The sequence below is a fragment of the Erinaceus europaeus genome, chromosome 9 (assembly GCF_950295315.1).
Source record: "Erinaceus europaeus chromosome 9, mEriEur2.1, whole genome shotgun sequence".
NCBI classification, from domain to species: domain Eukaryota; kingdom Metazoa; phylum Chordata; class Mammalia; order Eulipotyphla; family Erinaceidae; genus Erinaceus; species Erinaceus europaeus.
The window spans coordinates 67,058,420-67,081,452 of record NC_080170.1 but is presented as its reverse complement, the minus strand read 5'-3'; the positions used below and the strand labels follow the sequence as shown (position 1 = coordinate 67,081,452).

The 23,033-nt window shown below is 44.2% G+C and overlaps 1 protein-coding gene across 2 annotated transcripts; it reads right to left on the bottom strand.

Moving 5' to 3' along the window:
• Positions 1-886: 886 nt before the first annotated feature.
• Positions 887-9,991, bottom strand: CFAP126 (cilia and flagella associated protein 126). Of its 2 annotated transcripts, none has more exons than XM_060198116.1 (5): positions 9,909-9,991; positions 2,875-2,937; positions 2,630-2,710; positions 1,834-2,010; positions 887-1,293 (listed from the first exon to the last, which is right to left on the bottom strand). In XM_060198116.1, the coding sequence occupies exons 1-5, from the start codon at positions 9,933-9,935 to the stop codon at positions 973-975; spliced, it is 669 nt and encodes a 222-aa protein (XP_060054099.1). In that variant the 5' UTR covers positions 9,936-9,991; the 3' UTR covers positions 887-972. The 2 variants fall into 2 exon arrangements, with proteins under 2 accessions (XP_060054099.1, XP_007537501.1); XM_007537439.2 differs by having other exon boundaries at positions 887-1,290.
• Between the last annotated feature and the right edge of the window lie 13,042 nt (positions 9,992-23,033).

The window sequence follows — 23,033 nt, the reverse complement described above, 5'->3', positions numbered from 1 at the left end:
CGGTGCTTCTTGACTTTGTTTCTGACTCCTCACCAGTTAGTGTTCCCATGTCCATTGTTCCCATGCCCTGAGTTTCTGTTTACCATCTCACTGGTTTTCATCTCTCTTTTAGTTACTTCTGTCTCCAGTTTCCAAACTCATTTATACTTTGGTTTGAGTTTCCTTTTTTTTTTTTAACTTAAGATTTATTAATGAGAGGAGAGAAGCAGATTATTACTCTGGCACATCTGATTCTAGGGTTCAAACTTGAGACCTCATGCTTGAGAGACCAATACCTTAATCACTGCAACACCTGATTTTTTTTGGCCTCTAGGGTTATCGCTGGGGCTTGGTGCCTGCACTACGAATCCAGGTTTTTTTTTTTTTTCTTTAAGATTTCACAAATGTAGGAGGAGAAAGAGAAAGAACCAGATATGTGGTCCAGGAGGTGGTGCAGTGGGTAAAGCACCGGACTCTCAAGTGTGAGGTCCCTAGTTCAATCCCTGACATCACCTGTGACATCTGGTTCTTTCTCTCTCCACCTACCTTTCTCATGAATAAATAAATAAAATGTAAAAAAAAAAAAAAGAAAGAACAGACATTATTCTGGTACATGTGCTGCTGGGGATTGAACTCAGGACCTCATGCTTGAGAGACCATTGCTTTACCTACTGCACCATCTTCCGGACCACTTTAGAATTTTCTGTTGCTGAGATTGAGGCCACCTTCATACTGGTCGTTTCTGGCCTATAACTGACTTAAGTCCTTGTGAAAACATCCTCCTCTCCAAGCCACAGTGATACACCTACTCTATCACCGCCGCCCCCCCCCCCCCCCACACACTACTCCCCTCCTACTTCCAGAAGGCAGCCAATGCAGGAGGAAAACAACCAGATCAGGAACAGACTCAACAAAAGACATTTATTTCCCAACTTTGCCTTTTGTTCCCAACCCGTTTCTTCCTCCCTTCCTCATTCTTGACTGGTCTGGTTTTCAATCACTGTCTACACACAGAATCTCAGCAAGGTTGTTGCTCCCTTCTGGAGAGTCAGTTTTGCAGCTCTGGGCCTCAGCTAGGTTTGGACTTGCCCTGTGTTCGAGGTCACATAGGCTTTCAGTTTTGCTCTCAAAAGAGCCTGACAGGGGCGAGGGGCCAGGAGTGTGACCTGCGGAGGGGTGTGGGCTCTGGCACTTATCTGGGGAGTTGAGGTTGATAGCTGGGGAACTCGGAATTATGGTTGGACTTGGTGCTTGCTGCACCTTCTTTGTAACAGTCTCCTTGAGTTCCTTCCTGTTTCCTGGGTGACCTGGCTGCTGGGTTGAAGCAAAAGAAGGTTATGTTTCTTCTGGTCTGTCTTAGACCATTCCCTCCTATCACAGAACCAGTCTAACTCCCCTGCTTCCCGCCTTGGGCAGAAAGATCAGACTCAAAATAAGAATTTAAAGTGGGGGACTGAGAGATAGTTCATTTGCTAGGTCACATGTCTTGCCACAGGTTTGGCAGACTCCACCCCTGACACCATATAAGAGTGCTACCAGCCCTGTGTCTGCCCTGCGTTTCTCTCTTATCTGACAAAATTGGCCCAGGGCCGTGAGATCATTTTGTGTTAGACCCCAGTACATTAAAGAGTTAAATCTGATTCTAGTTTAGGAGAGGGGGAAAAAAATCCATCACTGGAGATAAAATCATTTTTGCCCTGTAGGGGCAAGATGACCTTAGCTTTAAGGCCTCAGAATGTAATTGGGTGAGACTGGGTGGCAGAATTGGTAAGAGGCTCCCCCTGCAGGATAGGAGTGGCATAGCAGACATTTTGGAGGTTGACCAGAAATGAAAGAGAGCATTTCAATAGATACCTTCCCAAAGATTTCAGGACGCAGCCCATTGGAGGCCTTGAGTAAGTCTGGATTCTTCTCTATCCACTTGGTGAGGGAGGCAGTGCCAGCAGCTGAACGGGCCGTCAGGTTCACCCTAGCAGGGGGGACCCTCAGAGGCATTTGCCAGGTGTTCATGAAGGAACCCCAAGGACTTGCCTAGAAGGAAAATGACTAAAATAATGAATCTGAATGCTTAGGTGGTCCGGGAGATGGCACAGTGGATAAAACATTAGATTCTCAACCATGAGATCCTGAATTCAATCCCTGGGAGCACATGTACCAGAGTGGTATCTGGTTCTTTCTCTTCTTTCACATGAATAAATTCTTGTTTAAAAAAAAAATCTGAAAGTTTGGTAGAGTTTGGCAGCATAAGCCACTGCACAGCTGTCACCTGAAAGCCTTCATAATCTTCACTGAAAGCATTCTGGGAGTTGGAGGGGGCACTTACGTAACTGAATTAGACTGAACTTGAATGTTTATTATTATCTATATTAGATAGAGACAGCCAGAAATTGAAAGGGTAGGGGGAAATAGGGGAAGAGAGACACCTGCAGCACTGCTTCACCACTCATGAAGCTTTCCTGCTGCAGGTGGCTACTGGGGACTTGAACCCGGGTCCTTGCACATTGTAACATGCACTCAACCAGGTGTGCCACTATTGGGCCCCAACTTGAACTTTCTTTAGAGTGGCTGCAGGAGTTTTACTGTCTCCCCTCTACACCTCCAGCTCCATTTCCCGGTTCCCTACCTTCCATGACAGAGGTGACTATCTCACCTTGGAGCGGGGCACTGAAGGTAGCAGGTGGCCACGGTCATTGGCAATAATCTGAGTGTAGCCTTCTTTGGATGCAATTCTCTGGGGGTAGAAGTGGAGAGAAAAGGACTTGTGACCACAGAGTGGAAGAGGTGACAGTGTAGAAGGAGAGGAGGATGCAGGTATGGAGGGCTGGGAGGGGTGAGTTAGGGCTGTTGTGAAACCGAGTGTGTGCTTGAGGTGTCCCAAAGGAAGAATATATATACCTCTTTTGTTGGCTTGGCAGGAGACCAGTTCTGCAGATACTTGGGTGAGTACGCCTTTTCATACTGTGGACAGATGGGAGAGTCCTTGTGAGTCTCTTCTCCACCCTCCCACACGAGAGTGCCACTTGTTTGGTCTAAATATGTGCTGCCCAGCACAGGGCCAGTAGTCACACCTGGCTGCTGATCACTCAAAATGTCACTAAGCATAATTGAGGTGCTTTGAAAGTACCAGACACTGAATATTTGAAGATAGTACAAAAAAAAAAGTATCAGACTTATGATGAGTCAGTGGCACAGTAGATAAAGTGTTGGATTCTCAGCTCTGGGCTCTCAAGTATGAGGTCCTGAGTTCAATCTCCGGCAGTACATGTACCAGAGTGATGACTGGTTCTTTCTGTTCTCCTGTCTTCCTCATGAATAAACTTTAAAAAAATATGTATTTATTCCCTTTTGTTGCCCTTTTTTTTTTTAATTGATGTCGTTGTTGGACAGGACTGAGAGAAATGGAGAGGAGATGGGGAAGACAAAGAAGGGGAGAGAGATACCTGCAGACCTGCTTCACCACTTGTGAAGCAACCCCCCTGCAGGTGGGGAGCCAGGGGCTTGAACCGGGATCAATATGCCTGTCCTTGCGCTTTGCACCACCTGCGCTTAACCTGCTACGCTACTGCCCGACTCCCATGAATAAATAAACCAGAATTGAGTGGTGCTCTGGTAAAAAAAAATAAAAGGGGGGGTCACAAGGACCAGCGCAAGGATCCTGGTTCAAGCACCCGGCTCCCCACCTGAAGGGGAGTTGCTTCACAGGCGGTGAAGCAGGTTTGTAGGTGTCTATCTTTCTCTCTCCCTGTCTCCCCTCCTCTCTCGATTTCTCTCTCCTATCCAACAATGACAACATCAATGGCAACAATAATAACAACAACAAGGGCAACAAAATGGGAAAAAATAGCCTCCAGGAGTAGATTCATAGGGCAGGCACAGAGCCCCAGCGATAACCCTGGAGGGAAAAAAAAAAAAAAAAGATAAAGCATTGAACTCTCAGGTATTAAGTCCCAAGTTCTGTCTCCAGCGTCACAAGTGCCAGAATAATACTCTGATTCTCTCTGACCTCTCTTTCATAAATTAATTAAATTGGGGGCTGGGCAGTGGCACACCCAGTTAAGCACACATAGTACTACTGAGCACAAGGACCCATGTAAGGATCTGGGTTTGAGACTCCAGCTCTCCACCTGCAGGGGGGAGGCTTCACAAGCAATCTTTCTCCCCTATCTCTTCCCTCTTTTCTCTTGTTTTTAAAATACTTATTTTATTTATTTATTCCCTTTTGTTGCCCTTGTTGTTTTATTGTTGTAGTTATTATTGTTGTCGTCATTGTTGGATAGGACAGAGAGAAATGGAGAGAGGAGGGGAAGACAGAGAGGAGGAGAGAAAGATAGGCACCTGCAGACCTGCTTCACTGCCTGTGAAGCGACTCCCCTGCAGGTGGGGAGCCGGGGCTCGAACTGGGATCCTTATGCCGGTCCTTGTGCTTTGTGCCACCTGCGCTTAACCCGCTGCGTTACAGCCCGACTCCCCCCTCTTTTCTCAACTTCTCTCTGTCCTATCCAATTTAAAAAATAATAATAGCTGCCAGAAGCCGTGGATTCATAGTGCTGGCACCAAGCCTGAGTGAAAACTCCAGAGCAAATAAAATAAGAATTAAATCTACAGAAAAGATAGTCACAGATTTTTTTTTTTTTTTGCTTTGAGTGTTATCATTGGGGCTCGGTGCTGGCACTATGAATCCTCTGCTTCTGGAGGTCTGTTTTTTTGTTTTGTTTTGGATAGAACAGAGAGAAATTGAGATAGGCAGAGAGAAAGACACCTGCAGTCCTAATTCACCACTTGTGAAGCATTCCTCCTGCAGGTGGGGAGCTGAAGGCTGGATCCTTGAGTTGGTGCTTGCACTTTGTACTATGTGCACTTAACTTGGTGTGCCACCACCTGGCCCCCCATAGTCACAGAATCTTTTTTTCAAAAAAGATAACTGATAATATCTTTTAGGATATTGATTAAATGTTGAAATAATAGTTTGATTTTTTGTTGTTGTTAACTTTATTATTTGATAAATTCACAAGTGGTGAAACAGTGCTGTAGTTATCTCTTTCCCTCCATCTCCCACTTTTTAAAAAATTTTATTTATTTTCCCTTTTGTTGCTCTTGTTGTCTTTTTATTGTTGTAGTTATTATTGTTGTTGTTATTGATGTCGTCGTTCTTAGGACAGAGAGAAATGGAGAGAGGAGGGGAAGACAAAGGAGGAGAGAAAGAGAGACACCTGCAGACCTGCTTCACTGCTTGTGAAGCGACGCCCCTGTAGGTGGGGAGTCAGGGACTCGAACCGGAATCTTTACGTGGGTCCTTGCGGTTCACGCCAGGCGCGCTTAATCCGCTGCACTACCGCGCGACTCCCTATCTCCCACTTTCATCTCAAGTTCTCTGTCCTACTAAAAAAAAAAAGTGTGGTCCAGGAGGTGGCACAGTGGATAAAGTGCTGGCCTCTCAAGCATGAGGTCCTGAGTTTAATCCCTGGCAGCACATGTACCAGAGTGATGTCTGGCTCTTTCCATCCTCCCATCCTTCTCATTAATAAAAAAAATTTTTTTTTTTAAAGAGGGGAGTCGGGCGGTAGCGCAGCAGGTTAAGCGCACATGGTGTGAAGCGCAAGGACCAGAGAAAAGGCCCTGGTTCAAGCCCCCGGCTCCCCATCTGCAGGGATGGGTGAAGCAGGTCTGCAGGTGTCTGTCCTTTTCTCCCCCTCTCTGTCTTCCCCTCCTCTCTCCATCCTCTCTGTCCTATCCAACAACGATGACAACAATAATAATTACAACAATAAAACAACAAGGACAGGGAGTCGGACGGTAGTGCAGTGGGCTAAGCACAGGTGGCGCAAAGCACAAGGACCAGCATAAGGATCCCTGTTTGAGCCCCTGGCTCCCCACCTGCATGGGAGTCGCTTCACAAGTGGTGAAGCAGGTGTGCAGGTGTCTTTCTCTCCTCTCTGCCTTCCCCTCCTCTCTCCATTTCTCTCTGTCCTATCCAACAACAATAACTACAACAACAATAATAAAACAACAAGAGCAACAAAAGGGAATAAATAATGAAAGATTCTTCTCCTTTAAAAAAAAAAAAAAACAAGGACAACAAAAGGGAATAAATAAATATTTTTTAAAAGAAAGAAAAAAAATTGGGGTGGAAGAGGCAGGGAGGAAATGGCTGCCAGGAGCAGTGGATTATTGTGTAGGCACCAAGTCCCATTGATAACCCTGGTGGCAATTAAATTTAAGAATACATATATCCCTGGGGCCTTAGTAGGGGAGTCCTGGGATTCCCACACAAACACAATGAGCCTAGAATCCCTCTCCCCATTATCACTGGTCATCTTCATCTGAACAACGTAACAGATTCCTTTGGGGGTCCTCATAGGACCTTGTACTCAATGTGGATCAACAATGGTAGAGAATGTTCCATCCTCTGAAGGGGGTTTGGATAACATACTCTATCTACCATCTGAAGAAGACAGGTCCTGAAATTGGTGCAACTCGGAATGTTCCTACTATGACCACAGAATACAAGTTCGGACCTACAGGGATATAGAGGTTACATAGGCTCCTAAGCTGAATATGAGCCCCAGATCAAATCAATGGGATTTACAGTCAGCAATATTTATACACTTCTCCCATATTTGGGAACTACTCTTCCCTGATCCAGCTTTCTAGCCCTTTTTCCAGCCATGACATCATCTCCCCAGACAATAACCTGGGTTCACTTAAATATCAGATTTCAGGCTCAGGCAGAAACAAGTCATGGGCCCTTTGAAATATACCTAAAGTAAACCTACTAGTTATTTCCAAAATGGTGACCCCAAATCTTCATCTGCAATATTCCAGCCTTTAGTTTCATGATTAATCAACAATTTGTATGGCTTTATATGTTAACTCTTTTTCAACCACCAGGTTCCAGATGCTACCATGATGCCAACCAGACTTCCCTGGACAGATGACCCCCACCAATGTGTCCTGAAGTTCTGCTTCCTCAGAGACCTGCCCCACTAGGGAAAGAGAGAAACAGGTTGGGAATATGGATCGACCTGTCAATGCCCATGTTCAGCAGGGAAGCAATTACAGAAGCCAGACCTTCCACCTTCTGCATGGTGACCCTGGGTCCATACTCCCACAGGGTTAATGAATAGGAAAGCTATCAGGGGAGGGGATGAGATACAGAGCTCTGGTGGTGGGAATTGTACCCCTCTTATCCTATACTCTTGTCAGTGTTTCCATTTTATAAATAAATAAATTTAAAAAAATGAAACTTTAGGGGGTCAGAGGGTAGCGCAGTGGGTTAAGTGCACATGGCGCAAAGTGCAAGGATGGGCCGAAGGATCCCGCTTCAAGCCCCCGGCTCCCCACCTGCAAGGGAGTCACTTCACAGGTGATGAGACAGGTCTGCAGGTGTCTATCTTTCTCTCCCCCTCTCTGTCTTCCCCTCCTCTCTCCATTTCTCTCTGTCCTATCCAACAACTATGACATCAATGACAATGATGATAATGACCACAACAATGGTAAAACAACCAGGGTAACAAAAAAAAAAAAAAGGAAAAAAATGGCCTCCAGGAGCAGTGGATTCATGGTGTAGGCACCAAGCCCAGGCAATAACCCTGGAGGTAAAAAAAAAAAAATACATATAGCCAAAATATATATATATTGCCTAGGGGTAAAACACATACTTCACTTGTATAAGCCCTGAGTTCTATGCTCAGCATCAGAAGAAAGATCTGTGACTCAGGTTGTCCCTTTTAAAAAGATTTATTTTTATTTACTAGAACCAGAGTATCACTCTAGCATATGTGATGCCAGGAATCAAACTTAGGACCTCATTCTTGAGGGTCCAATGCTTTATCCACTGCACCACCTCCTGGGCTGCCTCACATTATCTTTTATTATTATTATAAGTGATTTAATATTGATTTTCAAAATTAAAAGATAACAGGTATGATTCCACACTGTTCCCACCATCAGAGTTCTGTGTCCCCATCCCCCTCCAGGGCAAACTGCACTAGTTCTCCCCAGGTCATAGATGTAAATTCCATTTTTATTCACTTCTACAATTCTATCTTCACTTCCTTTCTTTTCTAAGTCACATATACACTTATTACTACCTTTTTTTTTTTTTTTTTTTGCCTCCAGGGTTATCACTGGGACTCAGTGCCTGCACTATGAATCCACTGCTCCTGGAGGCTTTTTTCCCCCTTTTAGTTGCCCTTGTTTAGTTTATTGTTGTTATTATTGTTGTTCTTATTGCTGTCATTATTGTTGGATAGGACAGAGAGAAACTGAGAGAGGAGGGGAAGACAGAGAGGGGAGAGAGAAACATAGACACCTGCAGACCTGCTTCACCCCTCCATAAAGCGACCCCCCTGCACGTGGGGAATGGAGGGCTTGAACTGGGATACTTATACGGGTCCTTGTGCTTCGTGCCATGTGCACTTAACCCGCTGTGTTACGGTCCGGCCTGGTCCCCTATTACTACTTCTGAGTGTTCTTTATCCTCTTCTCAGATAAACGAAATAGTGCCTGAATCCCCCTGTTGTTTTCCAGATCTACTTCCCTTTCAGTGATGGCATAAAAACAAAAATTTCTGGTGACAAACATTTCTGGTCCTGTTCTAATTGGGTTTCAGAACCTCTGTCATCTTTCACTATCATTCCTCACCCCCTCTGGGAATATGGACCAAAATTCTGATTGGGGTGCATAACTTCACATCATCTTTTCACTGGGCTGGTCTAGATCAGAGTTTAACAAACGGATCCATGGAAACCCATCCTCCTCCTATCTGTCTAGGATGGCCTGTAAGAGCTCAGAATGGCCCCCTAGACAGATGATCATTGGCAACTAATTGATGAAAGGGAATACTGACTTTGTCTATTATCCACACCACCACAAAAAACATTCCATCCTTTTCATTAGCATTACAGAGAAAATTACACATTTTGAACATTATGAAAGATTTGGAGGACAAATGTTTTCACTAGTCATGTAAGTACCCACACTAATTTTGTCACCTGGTTCACAAAGCCTACAACAGTTTTATTTATTTATTTATTTATTTATTTATCCTTTATTTATTGGATAGAGACAGCCAGAAATCAAGAGGGAGGGGGTGATAGGGAGGGAGAGAGATAGGGAGACACCTGCAGCCCTGCAGGTGGGGACCACGGGCTCAAACCCGGGTCCTTGCGCATTGTAATACATGCGCTCAACCAGGTGCGCCACCACCCGGCCCATTAAAAGTTTCTTTCTGACCGTTTACAGATAAAGAAAGAAAGGAAGGGAGGGAGGGAAGGAAGGAAGGAAGGAAGGAAGGAAGGAAGGAAGGAAGGAAGGAAGGAAGGAAGGAAGGAAGGAAGGAAGGAAGGAAGGAAGGAAGGAAGGGAGGGAGGGAGGGAGGGAGGAAGGAAGGGAGGAAAGAATGAAAGAAGAAAGATAGGAAGGGAGTCAGGCGGTAGCGCAGCGGGTTAAGCCCACCGGGCGCAAAGCGCAAGGACTGGCTAAGAATCCCGGTTCCAGCGCCCCCAACGCCCCCCACCCCGCTCCCCACCTGCAGGGGAGTCGCTTCACAGGCGGTGAAGCAGGTCAGCAGGTGTCTATCTTTCTCTCCCCCTCTCTGTCTTCCTCTCCTCTCTCCATTTCTCTCTGTCCTATCTAAAAACGACGGCAACAATACTAACTACAACAATAAAAAAACAAAGGCAACAAAAGGGAATAAATAAATAAAATAAATATTTTTTAAAAAATCGAGCTGACTTTTCCAGTTTAGACCCTACAAACTTAATCCAGAGCTTCCTTGCTGGCTGGTGCCAGGACCCTTGCACCTTGAGGAATTGAGAATATTCTCTCACTGCCTCTCAGCTTTAACTTTAGAGGTCAACGGGTTATGGGAGAGTAGCATCTGGAGAGGCAAGTGAAAGGGTGAAGATGGGAAAAGAGATCTTACTTACCTGGTTGGCGCTGTAGTTGGTGGCCATGATCCCGCCACTTCCTAATGTTTACCTCGGTTGCCTGGCAACCAGGAAAGTTGACCTTCCAACTCAGGCTGCAGCTGAGCAGGGCTGCCCCAGCCAAGAGCTGGTTCCTGGAAATTTAGGCAGTTATTGTGAGGAGCAGTAAATAGATCCCCCAGAGTGTGATGTATCAATTTATTTTATTTTTAATTTAATTTTTATTTATTAATGAGAGAATCAGAGCTTCACTCTGGCATATTGCAGTGCCAGGGATCAAACTCAGGACCTCACGCTTGAGAGTCCAGTGTTTTTGTTATTTTTATTTATTGGATAGAGACAGCCAGAAATCGAGAGGGAAGGGAGAGATAGAGAGGGAGAGAGACAGAAAGACACCTGCAGCCCTGCTTCACCACTCACAAAGCTTTTCCTCCTGTGGATGGGGCTTGAACCGGGGTCCTTGAGCATTATAACATGGGCTCAACCAAGTGTGTCACCACCTGACCCTGAGTGGTTTTTTTCATCCATTGTGCCACCTCCCAGGTCGATTTTAATTTTATTTTTATTTACTTTTAAGTTCCATCAAGTTTAGACCAGGTAAGGTCTCAGGACAGTCTGAGTCCTAACTCACCATGGAAATAGCAGAGACACTGAGCTTTTGGCTTCTCTCCCTGATTTCCTGTGGGAGATAATAGAGCCCAGCTTCCCAGAGTGGATGGGTTATGGTGTAAAGCGTATAGTCACACACACTGGGGAGACCCAGTCACAGGACTCACTACACTATCAGGCAGAAAAAAACAAAGGAATGCTTTAAAAAGCAACTGACTCAGATTTATGCCCAAAAGGAAGAACATACTTTGTCCTTGATCCTTAAATACCTCCTGCTTCCACTCCCTTCCTAGAATCTCAGCGCCTAAGTAACCAGATTTGATGTTGAGTGGGATGAAATAGAGTATCTGTGTGTTGGGGGGGGGGGGGGGGTTAGTGCAGGAGACTGAGCAGGCAATGATGAGAGACAGCTCCCCAAGTCTGGAGAGTGGGGGTGGAGGGAGGGCAGAGCTTCCAAAACTCATCTGTTGATAAAATAGTAATGCCACACTGATCTACTGGATTCCCAGAATGAATGAACAAGCAGAACTATGCTCTAGGACTTTAAAGTCTCCACTTACATGCAAGAAGTTAAGACAAAAAGGAAAACCAAGAAATAAGTTTTCCACCGAAATAAATAATTGAGTGGCCTGGGATATGATGCAATGGATAAGGTGTTGGACTTTCAAGCATGAGGCCCTGAGTTTGATCCCAGGCATCACATGTACCAAAGCGATGCTCTGGTTCCCTCCCTCTCCCATATATATATATATATATATATATATATATATATATATATATATATATATATATATGTTTAAATATTGGGCAGGGGAAATAGCATGGTGGTTATACAGAAAGGCTGTGATGACTGAGGCTGTGAGTTGAGCAGTGCTTTGGTAAAAAAAAAAAAACTGGGGGGGTGAGTGGTGGCACACCCAGTTAAACACACATAGTACTAAGCACAAGGACCCGCTCAAAGATCTGGGTTCAAGCCCCTGGCACCTACAGGGGGGAAAGCTTCACTATTGGTTAAGCAAGTCTGCAGGTGTCTATCTTCCTCTCCCCTCTCAATTTCTCTCTGTCTTACCCAATAAAATGGAAAAAATTGGCCACCAGGAGTAATGGATTTGTAGTGCAGGCACTGAGTCCCAATGATAATCCTGGAGGCAAAAGAAAAAAAAAAAACACCCTATTTATTTATTGTTATAATTATTGCTATTTTTTTTCTGCCTCCAGGCTTATTGCTGGGGCTCTGAGCCTGCACTGTGAATCCACTGCTTCTGGAGGCTATTTTTCCCATTTTGTTGCCCTTGTTGTGCTTGTTGTAGTTGTTATTGTTGTCATAGCTGTTGTTGTTGGATAGGACAGAGAGAAATAGAGAGAGGAGGGGAAGACAGAGGAGGAGAGAAAGATAGACACATGCAGACCTGCTTCACTGCTTGCGAAGGGACCTTCTGCAGGTGGGGAGCTGGTGGCTCGAACCTGGATTCTTACTCGGCCCTTGCACTTTGCGCCATGTGCGCTTAACCCGCTGCGCTACTGCCCGACTCCCAATTATTGCTATTTTAAAAAATATTTATTTATTCCTTTTTGTTGCCCTTGTTTTTTTATTGTTGTTGTAGTTATTGTTGTTGTTGTTACTGATGTCGTTTCTGGATAGGACAGAGAGAAATGGAGAGAGGAGGGGAAGACAGAGAGAGGGAGAGAAAGATAGACACCTGCAGACCTGCTTCACCACCTGTGAAGCGACTCCCCTGCAGGTGAGGAGCCAGGGGAATTATTGCTATTTTTTAACCAGAGCACCGCTCAGCTCTGGCTTATGTTAAACACAAGAGATTGAATCTGGGCCTTTTGGTGTCTCAGGCATCAGAATCTTTTTATATCACCATTATGCTATCTCCCTCGCCCAAAATTATTGTTTTTTATTGGATAGACACAGAGACAAATCAAATAGGGAGAGAGCAAGACACATCTGAATCACTGCTTAACCACCAGTGAAGCTTCCCTCTGTGGGTGGGGACTAGGGATTTGAACCCAGGTCCTTGTGCATGATAATGTGCCCTCATTCATTATTTTTGGATTTTTTTCATGTTTTTTAAAAATATTTTTATTTTGGATAAAGGCAGAGAGAAACTGAAAGAAAGTGGGGGGGGGGTCGGGCGGTGGCGCAGCGGGTTAAGCGCATGTGGCGCAAAGCGCAGGAACCGGCGTAAGGATCCCGGTTCGAGCCCCCGGCTCCCCACCTGCAGGGGAGTCGCTTCACAGGCGGTGAAGCAGGTCTGCAGGTGTCTATCTTTCTCTCCCCTTCTCTGTCTTCCCCTCCTCTCTCCATTTCTCTCTGTCCTATCCAACAACGAATTGCGTCAACAAGGGCAATAATAATAATAACCACAAGGAAGCTACAACAAGGGCAACAAAAGGGAAAAAAAAAAAATGGCCTCCAGGAGCGGTGGATTCATGGTGCAGGCACCGAGCCCAGCAATAACCCTGGAGGAGGGGAAAAAAAAAAAAAAAAAGTGGGATAAATGGTGAGGGAGAGAGAAAATGAGACACCTGCAACTCTGCTTTACCTCTCCTGAAACTTCCTCCCTGCAGGTGGGGACTGGTGACTTGAACCTGGGGCCTTGTGCACACTAACATGCATGCCACTGTTCAACCCCAATAAATATTTTTTAAAAGGAAATAATTTTTTTAAAAAGTAGCTGGGCAGGTGATACATGCAGCTCAGTGTGCATGTTACCATAAATAAGGACCCAGGTTCAAGCCCCCTAGTCCCCACCTGCAAGGGGAGGCTTCACAAGTGGTAAAACTGTGCTGCAGGTGTCTCTCTCTAGTTGTCCTATCTTCCCCCTTCCCTGTCAAATTCTCTGTCTCTATCCAAAATAAATAAATAAATAATAAACAAACAAATAAATTGAGAACCAAGTGGATATTATAAGAGACAGTTGCTTTTCTTTTCTCCCTTCCTTTTTTATCAAAGTCCTTGTTCTTGCCAGTACACCGAGTTAAGAACACTCCTGCTTGTCTAGAGATAGAGGTGAAGATGCACTTGTCCTATAGATTATGGCACTTAACAGCTTGATCATGTGGGTCTGGAGAGAGGACTCAAGTGTTAGTCCCTGGGAGCTCTCCATTCTCTGGGGAGATGATTTTTAGGACCAAGGACTTGGGCAAGTTTGTTTCAAATTTGTGGTTTTTGAACTATGACTAAGTGATATGTTTATTTGCCTTTTAAAACTTCTTTATTTTTCCCCCTGAAAATGAATTTTCATGTCTTCATTTACTGATTTTATTAATCTTTCTTTTTATTGACCCGAACTGCCCCTGCGGCTACAGACAGACTATGACCCACATAGTCAACGACTGCCACCTCTCCAGATTCAAAGGAGGTCTCGAAACTTTACATCAGGCTCAACCTGACGCTGTTGACTGGCTACGGAAGAAGGGCAAACGCTAGAAGAAGAAGAAGAATTAGAATATGGCTCATCTCTGGCTTCTGGTGGTGTTTGGGGATCAAACCTGGGACCTCAGAGCCTCAGGCATGAAAGCCTTTCTTTGGGTTGGGCAGTGGTACACCTGGTTGAGAACATACTTTACAATGCACAAGGATCCAGCTTCAAACCCCCAGTCCCCACCTATAGGGAGGAAGCTTCACAAGTAGTGGAGCAGTGGAGTAGCAATTGTCTCTCTCTTTCTCTATCTCTATCTCCCTTTCCCGTCTCAATTTCTCTCTGTCCTATCAAATTAATAAATAGAAAAAAAGAGGGGCCATTGGCAGCACACCTGGTTGAGTGCACAAGTTACAATGTGCAAGGTCTCAGCTTCGAGCACCTGGTCCCTACCTGCAGGGGGAAAGCTTTGAGAGTGGTGAAGCAGGGCAACAGGTGTGTCTTTGTCTCTCTTCCTCTCTATCACCCCCTTCCCTCTCGATTTCTGTGTCTATTCAATAAATAAAGATAATAAAAAAGGGGAAAAAAGAAAAATTATTAAAAAAATAAATATAAAAAGGAAAAAGTCTTTTTTTTTCATAAAAACTATACTATCTCCTCAGCCCTAATTTTTTTTTTTAACCTCTCAGATGAAAGAGACAGAGTGAAAGAAGCGACTATAGCATTGCAGCTTCCTTCAGTGCAGTAGGGGCCTACCTTGAACCTGGGTTGTATACATGGCAAAACAATGCACTATCAAAGTATATTATTTCTCTGGACAATAATTTTTTTTTTTAAATATTCTCTTTATTTCTTTTTTTTCTTTTTGCCTCCAAGGTTATTGCTGGGGCTCGGTGTCTGCACTATGAATCCACTGCTCCTGGAGGCCATTTTCCCCATTTTGTTGTCCTTGTTATTGCACTTGTTGTAGTTGTTATTGTTGTCATTGTTATTGTTGTCATAGCTGTTGTTGTTGCTGGATAAGACAGAGAAATCAAGAGAGAGGGGAAGACAGGGGGAAGAGAAAGATAGACAACTGCAGACCTGCTTCACCACTTGTGAAGGACCCCCTGCAGGTGGAGAGTTGGGGCTCAAACCAGGATCCTTACGCTGGCCCTTGCGCTTTGTGCCATGTGCGCTTAACCCACTACACTACCACCCAAACCCCTCTCTTTAATTTTTTAATTATATTTATTTATTTATTGGATGGAGACAGCCATAAATTAAGAGGGAAGGGGTGGACAGAGAAGAAGAGAAACAGAGAGACACCTGCAGCACTGCTTCACCACTCATGAAGCTTTGCCCCTGCAAGTGGGGGGCAAGGGTTCAAACCTGAGACCTTGCACATTGTAATATTGTGCGCTCAAGGAGGAGTGCCACCATCCACCCCCCAGCCCTCATTCTTTTTATTTAGCAAATCTGCTTTTTCAAGTATGTTGCAAACCCCGTCCCCAACTGTTTAATTTTTGTGGTTGTTTTCAAAGTCATGCTTTTTTTTTTTTTTCACAAAGATGCTTTTAATGTTTATGTAATCAGGTTTATTACTTTCTTTCATTATGCTTCTGGATCTCATGCTTTAAATGAACTTTTATCAATTCCAGTATTTAGAAAATACTGGTCCTGGTTTCAGTTTTGTTCCTGCTAGGATTTGTTTTGGTGAATATACTGAAGTCAGGCTCTGGATGTCTACCATCTTGACATCATTTATTTAATATATCCTTTTCCCTGGCTGACTTGAGATTCTACCTCTACTATATTCCTTTCTATAATTTGGTCTGTCTCTGGACCTTCTATCCCATTAATCAGAGAGGAGATGACCACATTCGGTTATTTTTCTCTCTTTTAAATCCAGGGGACAGCCATGGCTTGGTCCTATGTGACTTTTTGAGTCAGAATTTCACAGGCTCCAGGAAATGATGATATATTCAATAAGTAGAAACAGGCAGTGTCAAGCTTGTAATAAAAAAATAATGAATTATGTAGTCTTTCCCAGATTGACTGACTAGTTTTAGGGCCAGATAATAGTTTTTCCCTATGACCAGAATGAATTCTCTCAAAGTTGGAAGGGTTCCCAATGGCCCCCACTCAACAGAATGTGCTTCCTTCCTGGCTCTCAGATGCCTGAGGTTGGGAAATCTCTTATTATGACTAGGAAATCCCTTAATTGGATTGAGCTCATTTGCTTTTGTATCTATAAATGACATTCAGCTGGAGCAGGGCAAGGATGACCCTACATGGCCAGTTCTGGAGTCAGATGGTTGGGGATAAAGTCTGGCTCTGCCCACATGTGTGACCTGAACAAGGTACTGATCTTTCTGTTTCTCTCTGTCCTATCCAACAACGACATCAATAACAAAACGAAAACAAGGGCAACAAAGGGAATAAATAAATATTTATTATTATTTAAATTTTAATATTTATTTCATTTATTCCCTTTTGTTGCCCTTGTTGTTTTTATTGTTGTAGTTATTATTTTTGTTGTTATTGATGTCATCATTGGATAGGACAGAGAGAAATGGAGTGAGGAGGAGAAGACAGAGGGGGAGAGAAAGACACCTGCACACCTGCTTCACCGCCTGTGAAGGGAACCCCCTGCAGGTGGGGAGCAGGGGTTGGAACCGGGATCCTTATGCTGGTCCTTGTGCCATACGGCCATCTGCGCTTAACCTGCTGCTCTGCCGCCCAACTCCCTATTTTTATTTTTTAAATTATATATTTTTTAATATTTATTTTATTTATTTATTCCCTTTTGTTGCCCTTGTTTTTATTGTTGTAGTTATTATTGTTGTTGTCGTCATTATTGGATAGGACAGAGAGAAATGGAGAGAGGAGGGGAAGACAGAGAGGAGGAGAGAAAGATAGACACCTGCAGACCTGCTTCACCGCCTGTGAAGCGACTCCCCTGCAGGTGGGGAGCTGGGGTTCGAACCGGGATCCTTATGCCGCCTGTGAAGCGACTCCCCTGCAGGTGGGGAGCTGGGGTTCGAACCGGGATCCTTATGCTGGTCCCTGTGCTTTGTGCCACCTGCGCTTAACCCGCTGCGCTACAGCCCGACTCCCTTTTAAATTATTTATTGGATAGAGACAGCCAGCAATCGAGAGGGAAGAAGGAAATAGGGAGAGAGACACCTGCAGTCCCGTGTCACCATTTGCAAAGCTTTCCCCCTGCAGGTAGGGACTGGGGGCTTGAACCCAGGTCCTTGCACATGATAACATGTGTGCTTAATCAGGTGCACCTCCGCCTGGCCCAAATATTTCAAAAATTATTTTTATTATCTTTATTTATTAGAGACAGCAAGAAATTGAGAGGGTAGGGGGAGGGAAAGAAGGAAAGAGAGGGACACTTGCACCACTACCTTACCACTTGTGAAGCTTTCCCCCTGCAGGTAGGGACCATGGGCTCAAACCTGGGTCCTTGCCCATTGTAACATGTGCACTCAACCTGGTACGCCACTACCTGACCCCTATGGCCCTCATTTAAAAAATTATTATTATTATTATTATTTTATTACTATTTTTTTCACCAGAGCACTGCTCAGCTTTGACTTAAGGTGGTTTAGGGTATTGAAGCCTTTGGACTTTGGGACTTTGGAGCTCCAGACATGAGAGTCTCTTTGCATAATCATTATGCTATACACCCCCACCCTCATTTGTGATATTTTTAAAATATTTATTTGTTTATTAACATGAGAGAGAGAGAGAGAAACTAGAACACCACTGAAACTAGAACATGCACTGCCAGGGATCACACTTGGGACCTGTGATTGAAAGTCTAATGCTTTTACCTACTTTCCTCCCAGGCCATCAGAGTTTTAATTTTTTTTCTTTATTGGGGTCTTAATGTTTTACAATCGACAGTAAATACAATAGTTTGTACATGCATAACATTTCCCAGTTCCAGGCCACCAGATTTTATGGAAAATTCATCACACGGACAGGATCTCCAACCCTTCTCCCCTGGAGGGTGGGGCAGAGCTGGAAGCTCCAAGTTTGTCATCATGACTTGGTCTTTCCGGTGACCAACCCCATCCTGAAGCCACCTCCTTAGAACAAAAGACAATGCCAATTGCACAGGAAATGACATGAGGCTGGAATGAAGACAGAGTCCAGTGTGGGAACAAAAACCGCCACAGTGGGAGCACTTAGGAAATGACAAGGATCTTGGGAAGCCAGGAACAGAGAGTGGTAAAGATTCTTCTGGGATCTCACAGGATCAAATAGATAATAGCCAGAGAGAGAATTTACTTAAAAGCACTAGAGTAAAGGTAATCAATGGAATAAAATATGTTCTTCCAACAGAACGTATGTCTAAAATGGGGACGGGGCAAATGTAGTAGATCACATGATGAAAGACTTATATATAGAAAAATATAGGGAGTCGGGCTGTAGCGCAGCGGGTTAAGCGCAGGTGGCACAAAGCACAAGGACCAGCATAAGGATGCCGGTTGGAACCCCGGCTCCCCACCTGCAGGGGAGTTGCTTCACAGGCGATGAAGCAGGTCTGCAGGTGTCTGTCTTTCTCTCCTCCTCTCTGTCTTCCCCTCCTCTCTCCATTTCTCTCTGTCCTATCCAACAATGACGACAACAACAATAATAACTACAACAATAAAACAACAAGGGCAACAAAAGGGAATAAATAAAAATAAATAAAATAAAATATTAAAAAGAAGAAAAATATAAAATCGTAAGGCATATAGCTTGGGAAGCGATGCAGTACATGGGACACTGGATTCTCTCATGCATAAGGTCTTAAGTCCCTGGCATTGCATGTTTTCTTTCTCTCTTTCTTTCTCCCCCCATCTATCATTAATAAATAAATAAATAAGTGGTCTGGGAGGTGGCACAGTGATAAAGCTTTGGACTCTCCAGCATGAGGTTCTGAGTGCGATCCCCGGCAGCACATGTGCCAGAGTGATATCTGGTTCTTTCTCTCTACTCCTATCGTTCTCATTAATAAATAAATAAAATCTTTTTTAAAAAATAAATATATAAATAAATGAATCTTTTTTAAAAAAGTAAGCTAGGGAGACAACATAATGATTATGCAGGGAGTCTGGCGGTGGCGCAGTGGGTTAAGCGCAAGTGGTGCAAAGCGCAAGGACCAGGACCGGCGTAAGGATCCCGGTTCGAGCCCCCAGCTTCCCACCTGCAGGGGAGTCGCTTCTCACAAGCGGTGAAGCAGGCCTGCAGGTGTCTGTCTTTCTCTCCCTCTCTCTGTCTTCCCCTCCTCTTTCCATTTCACTCTCTCCTATCCTACAACAATAAAACAACAAGGGCCACAAAAGGGAATAAATAAATAATAATAAAAATGATTATGCAAAAACACTTTTATGCCTGAGGCTCTGAGGTCCCAGATTCAATTTTTTTTCCTCCATTGTTATCATTGCACTACGAATCCACTGCTCCTGGAGGCCATTTTTTCCATTTTATTGTTGTTATTGTTGCTATTATTGTTGCTATATTATAGCTGTCGTTGTTGGAGAGGACAAAGAGAAATCGAGAGAAGAGTGGAAGACAGAGAGGGAAAAAGAAAGACACCTGCAGACCTGCTTAAACGCTTGTGAAGCGACCCTCTGCCAGTGGGGAGCTGAGGGCTCCAACCTGGATCCTTATACCAGTTCTTACACTTCGTGCCATGTGTGCTTAACCCGCTGTGCCACTGCCTGAACTCCAGATTCAGTTCTTATCACCATCATAAGCCAGAGATAAGCATGCTCTGGTTAAAAAATAATAATAATAGGAGAGTTGAGCAGTAGCGCAGTGGGTTAAACGCAGGTGGCGCAAAGCATGAGGACCGGTTCAAGTCCCTGGCTCCCCACCTGCAGGGAAGTCTGCAGGTGTCTCTCTTTCTCTCCCCCTCTGTCCCCTCCTCTCTCCATTTCTCTCTGTCTTATCCAACACAACGACATCAATAACAACAATAATAACTACAACAAGAAAAACAAGGGCAACAAAAGGGAATAAATAAATATTTTTAAAAGTTAAAATAATAATAATAATAACACAATTGAATACACCAATAAAAACATAAAATTACAACAAAACTATGTACAGCAGGGTGGGGGATAGATAACATAACGGTTATGCAAAGAAACTCTCATTCCTGAGGCTCCTAGGTTTCAGGTTCAATCCCCTGCACCACCATAAACCAGAGCTGATCAGTGCTCTGTAAAATATATATATATACATATATATATACATACATATATATATAATATACACATTTAAAATTTTCATACACACAAAATAATTTTAATTTTAGTCCTGGGAGATAGGACAATGGATAGATTGCTGACTTGAATGCATGAGGTCCCCATTTACTTCCATGCATCTCTTGTGCCAGAGTGATGATCTGGTTATTTCATGTAAGTAATTTTTTTAATTTGTTTATTTATTAGATAGAGACCATCAGAAATCAAAAGGGAAGGGGGAGATAGAGAGGGAGAGAGACAGAGAGACAACTGCAGTATTGCTTCACCACTCACAAAACATTCCCTCTGCAGGTGGGGGCCAAGGGCTCGAACCCAGGTCCTTGTGTATTGTAACGTGCTAAACCAGGTGCACCACCACCTGGCCCCTGTAAGTAATTATTTAATGTTTGTTTATTTATTTTTGGTCAGAGACAGAGAGAAATTGAGAAGGAAGTGGAGAGAGACACTTGCAGCACTATTTCACTGCTTGTAAAAAGCTTCCCCTGTAGCTGGGGACCAGGAACTTGAAGCCAGCCAGTCTATCTTGGCATTACTCTCGATCGCACTCTGTCATTTCACGAACATCTCATAAAAACTGCAGCAAAGGTGGGCGCGAGGAATCACATCATTGCAAGACTGGCCAGCTCCTCATGGGCGCGAGCGCTTCCACACTACCATCATCATCTCTGGCATTATGCTATTCCACTGCAGAATACTGTGCCCCAGTATGGTTCCGTAGCCCCCATGGTCGATTCCAAATCATATTCCTCCATGAGGATCATTTCTGGAACCATCCGTTCCACCCCGGTTCCATGGCTGCCAGTTCTTAGCAACATCGCCCCGCCAGATATTCGTCGGGATGCGGCATCTTCTAAGTTCATTTCCCACGTCTACGCTCCACCGGACCTGCCAATATACGCGGATATCTTCGCCCACCCTGTCCAACGCTTGACGTCTCGTCACCCAATCTGGTCCCCTACGCCTACACTGAACTTCTCTGTTCCAGTCTCTTGGAAACAGAGCTGGCAGTCAGCTGAGGTAAAGAACAAACACCTCATCACAGACCCCTGCAAGCGTCAACCCGGCTTTGACCTAGCACGTTATGATTGGGCCCTCCTCAATCGCTATCGAACAGGCCATGGCCGGTGTGCCGCTATGTTCCATCACTGGGGAGCCAGAGACGACCCGAACTTCCCCTGCGGCTACAGACTATGACCCACATAGTCAACGACTGCCACCTCTCCAGATTCAAAGGAGGTCTCGAAACTTTACATCAGGCTCAACCTGACGCTGTTGACTGGCTACGGAAGAAGGGCAAACGCTAGAAGAAGAAGAAGGAACTTGAACCTGGGTCTTTGTGCGCTATAATGTATGTGCACCATCACCTGGCCCCTGCCCTATCTCCTTCTCTATCTCCCTTTCCCTTTCAATTTCTGTCTTTATCAAATAAATAAGCAAATGAATAAAATAGTTAGGAAATAATAATAAATGAGAGGCTGGTGATGGTGCTCCCAGTTAAGCTCACACATTACCATGTGCAAGGACATCAGTTCAAGCCCTTGGTCCCCACCTGCAGGGCGAAGTTTCAAAAGCTTCAAAAGTGATGGAACAGTGCTGTAGGTATCTCTGACTTTTCTCTTCTCTATCTCCTCTTTCCCTCTCAATTTCTCTCTGTCTCTATCCAAAATAAATAAGTAAATAATATTTTTAAAAGCAGATGGGGTAGATAGTCAGTGATTACTCAAAGAGACTCTCATGCCTAAGGCTCCAAAGTATCAAGTTCAACCCCCTGAACCACCACAAGCTACAGTTGAGCAGTGCTCTGGTAAAAATAAAAATAAATAAATAAATAAAATTTTAAGTAAGTGAATAGTGGCTTGAGAGGTGGCACAGTGACAAGAACATTAGACTTAAGTGCAGGAGATTTTGTGTTTGATCCCCAGCATCACAAATACCATAGTGATGCTTTAATGTGTGTTTTTTTCTCTCTCAATAAGTAAATATTAAAAAATACATAAGGGGAGTTGGGCGGTAGCTTAGTGGGTCAAGCGCACTTGGCCGAAGTGCAAGGGCTGGCACAGGAATCCCAGTTCGAGCTCCCCCCTCCAACTGCAGGGGAATCGCTTCACAGGCGGTGAAGTAGGTCTGCAGGTGTCTCTCTTTCTCTCCCCCATCTGTTTTCCCCTCCTCTCTCTATTTCTCTCTGTCCTATCTAACAATGACGACATCAATAACAACAACAGTAATAACTACAACAACAATAAAAAGGGCAACAAGAGAAAATAAATAAATAAAATAAAATAAATACATAAGGACTAGGTAGTGGTTCACCCACACAGTAGATCACAATGTTACTATGTTCTAAGACCCAACTTCTAGCTCCTGGTCCCCACCTGTGTGTCTGTGGGAGCTTCATGGGTAGTGGAGCAGGCATCTCTCTTTCGATCTCCCTCTCTGTCATCCTTTATCAAAGAATAAGGAAAGAAGTGGCCAAGAGGAACAGTGAAGTTTCACTAACACTGAGCCCCAGTGAAAATCCTGGTGGGAGAAAGAAGAGAGAGAAAGGATGCACCAGTGGCTGGAGAAATAGCTCAGCTGGTAAAGCATCAGACTTTAATGCCTAAACTTCCGGTTTGGTCCTTGACACTGAATGTACTGAAATGGTGCTCTTCTCTCTGAGTGTCTTTCTCTCTTTCCTTCTCTAAAATGTTTGGAGAGAGAGAGAGAGAGAGAGAGAGAGAAAGAGAGAGAGAGAGAAATGAGTAGAGAGAACCAGAACATTACTCTGGCACCTGCAACACCAGGGATCTAGCCCAAGACCCCGTACCCAAGAGTCCAATATCTTATGCATTGTATCACTCCACCCTGCAACCCAAAACAAATCTTTTTAATAAAATAAAAAGAGGGGGCCATGT